The 3,212-nt window shown below is 33.0% G+C and overlaps 1 protein-coding gene across 2 annotated transcripts in view; it reads left to right on the forward strand.

The window, feature by feature from the left end:
• The window catches only part of LOC117119477, a 19,605-nt gene extending 17,136 nt beyond the window's left edge, over nucleotides 1–2,469 (forward strand). For both annotated transcript variants that reach the window (XM_033264313.1, XM_033264314.1), the window contains 2 exons: nucleotides 40–314; nucleotides 842–2,469. In XM_033264313.1, coding sequence (XP_033120204.1) covers nucleotides 40–314; nucleotides 842–935 — 369 coding nt within the window. In that variant the 3' untranslated portion in view covers nucleotides 936–2,469. The remainder of the gene's footprint in view (nucleotides 1–39; nucleotides 315–841) is intronic.
• The last annotated feature ends 743 nt before the right edge of the window (nucleotides 2,470–3,212 follow it).

The following is a 3,212-nucleotide window of genomic DNA, read 5'->3' on the forward strand; positions in this document are numbered from 1 at the left end:
AATTATTAATTATTTAACTAAATCGTCTTTCATTGTTAGGTGCTGTACATTGATGGTACTAATAATGATATAACCGTAAAGCGATATAATGTTACGGAACACGAGAAATGTCATTGTAGGGCTACGACGCCAGATAGTTCCTGTGCAACCCCAACTGACGTAGTCCGCACGTCCCCATCTGCTTGCGACAAGAAGTGTATCTCGTACTTTCAACAAGACAATAATTGCCAGTGTAACCAGTGTAGTGAAGGAAAACATACGAGATGCCTTAAATGGAAGAGAGGAGATCGTTCCCTGACCTCGGATCAAGCACGGTAAGCTACGTTAATTATTACCTGATCCGCCCGTCTGTTTGTCTGTCTATCTATTTGTCTGTGTGAATAACGCAACAAATAATGAATAGCTCATCATAAAATTGAGGGGAGTGGCAGGGGCTGATCCAGAGATATCCAAAATTGAAGGCCGAAATTGGGGTCGAAAAATATATGATCGTGATAACACAGTCTATGAGTCCGGGGCATGCCCCCGCAAAATTTTTGTGTTGACGCCCGAAAATAGCCTCTGAGGCGTTTTGGGCGATCGATTTTTTCTTTTTCTTTCTTTGATCCCCCTTTTGTTTACCTACCAAAAATGCGGGGAGGGGGTATGTGGGTATTATTTAGTTTCAGGCACAGAATGTATACTCTACATTATTTTATTGCTGGTAGTTTAAGCTTTTTCTCATGCTTTAATGTGTCATTTTGTTTTTCTCTGCTGGAATTCTTTTGTAGTGATTTATCAACTTGTCTAATTTAAATTTATTAGTTATCGCAGTGATTATCATTTCTTGTTCTCTTCTTAGATGCGTGGAGGAGGGGAAGTGCGTGACACCTATTTGTGACGCAGGCCTGTATTACAGTCCGAGTCATCGAATGTGTATCGAATTACAGCTGTAAACCACCTACTATAGAACCCTTAAACCACTTTCAAAATAACTAGTATGTCTCTACTAGCAAGTGCTTTATTGAAATGTAAATACATTGTCAGCAATCCAAGTGCCACGCAGAAACAACGCAAAAGTAGCAGGATGACATTTTTTTTTTAATTATTTATATTACCTTTAATGAAAACTGTAATAATTCAGAAAAATATATGATATGTCATGTTGGCGCTAACAATGGTCTTTGAATAAGACTGTAAGCCGTACAATTACCTACCGGTAGATATGGAATATACTTGCGCTAATACAGCACGAATGTATAAAAAAAAAGAGAGAGAGATATTTCATAACATTATCTTCTTACATGTTTAAATAAATATAATTATTTAATTACTGAGCATCTTAATTAAATTAAACTTAATTTGCATTCTGAGTTAAATTGAGTGTTATTTAACATTACACATCGTGTCGTAGACAAAGTGATGTAACGCCACCGGGAACAATTTCGGTTTTAAGGAGAAGGCATATCTCTTTTTATTTTTTTATTTTTTAGAATTGGCATAGTTGAAGAGTCATGTATACGTACAATCTGGCTTAGGCCGTGTATTTTACGCATTTTGCTAGCAGAACCAAAAAGAATTGTATACTACTGGTGGTATGACCAATTATTGTTGTAAAAATTGTTATGTCAAGAATGTTACTATATTCATGTTATATGATAGCGTTTAATAAAAGGCCCACTCTAGTAGGCCTATGCTAACTAGGTGCGACGAGGATGGCCGATTATTATTTGTACGGGGAAAATTGGGAGAAAATTACTGTACGATGATTAGTGTGCCGTTTGATCAACTACATTGACTATGGTAATGTGTTCAAAATTGGAATCGTTTTTCTTGTTGAAGAGCAAAACATTTAAAATTTAGATTTTTTTTAGTTTTGAATACATTAAAATTAGCAGTCTATTGTACTCTCGTAGTAACACAATGTCTAACATAGTGATTTGTTTTGGCTTTCGAACTACAACCTTGAAAATAACAGAGTTCAATGTGCTAAAGGATCTTGTAAATGCTACTCTTCTGGTGTATACGCTTATTTTGCCTATGTTGTCATTAATAGCTTACTAGCGCTCAGTCATTGTTTACTAGATATACAAATTTCGTAATATCAGAATTGACAATTAATTCCGACTGTAGACCAAATATTAACTTTATTTTATACGTAAATTTGTACGAAAATGTTGCAATTAATGTGTAAAGTAAGGTCTTCGGAGTGATTTTAGTAGAAAGTTTAAGTAAAGCTTTAAAGTTATATTTGGATTGGAAATATAAAAAAAAATATTTTAAAAATATTTTTGAAAAAGCATGTATTAACAAAGAATTGTATAAATTAATATTATTATGCTTGGAGTAATTACTTCTGGGACATGCTAAAGAAATAAATATACCTGCAACCAATATAGCTATATATATGTACTGTAAAGAGTTTCCTTTATAAATGTTATATTTATTGAACAACTGAAGAATAAAATTACGTTTTTATTTTGGTATTAATGAGGGTATCATTCTCTTGACTGTCAGGCATGATATTAAGTTGCATAGGCCTATTATCAATAGTAATATCCCTGGTGGTTGGATCTATTTATTTAAGAATTGGAAATCTCAGGATTTTTTAAATCTTTATATGCGCTCATCCAAATTTCGGAATAGTTCTGAATGATGGAACCAAAAAAAAAATGGAGAGAGAAAAATATCAAAATTACCACAAATTTAAAACCCAGAATTTAACCTTGACACAAATTGTGGCGAACAGTCATCGTCAATGTAAAAAACCTACCGTAACGCAATGTATCAATCACAACTATATTGACTAGGCCTAGTACTTTTAAAGTTCTAAGTAAACAAGTAAATTGTTGATCAATTAAGGTGTGATTGAGTTTTTTTGGAAGATGGCTCGTAAGACTTGCATTTCATGAATACTTATTTCGTCTGTATTAATATAATTTGATATGAGTCAGTTTTTTGGTATGCATAAAACTGCACTACAAATTAACTCAGCTAACCGACAATGTTCTGAAAGCCTACTTAATCTTTAGGATTGTGAATGGAAATATTCTAATAATGACAGAATTAAGATACTTAGATCAAATGTAATATAAATTCACATGTTGTATAATTTTAACATCTGCGAAACGTAAACCATTTATTCATCGAAAAATAAACATTTGCTGTCTGAAAAAATCCTATAAGACAAACGTAATGCCAATTTTGAACATAAGAGATCTTGTCAATTCTAA

The sequence above is a fragment of the Anneissia japonica genome, unplaced genomic scaffold (genome assembly GCF_011630105.1).
Source record: "Anneissia japonica isolate Jap-2015-1 unplaced genomic scaffold, ASM1163010v1 scaffold4415_len418423_cov169, whole genome shotgun sequence".
Lineage (NCBI taxonomy): Eukaryota > Metazoa > Echinodermata > Crinoidea > Comatulida > Comatulidae > Anneissia > Anneissia japonica.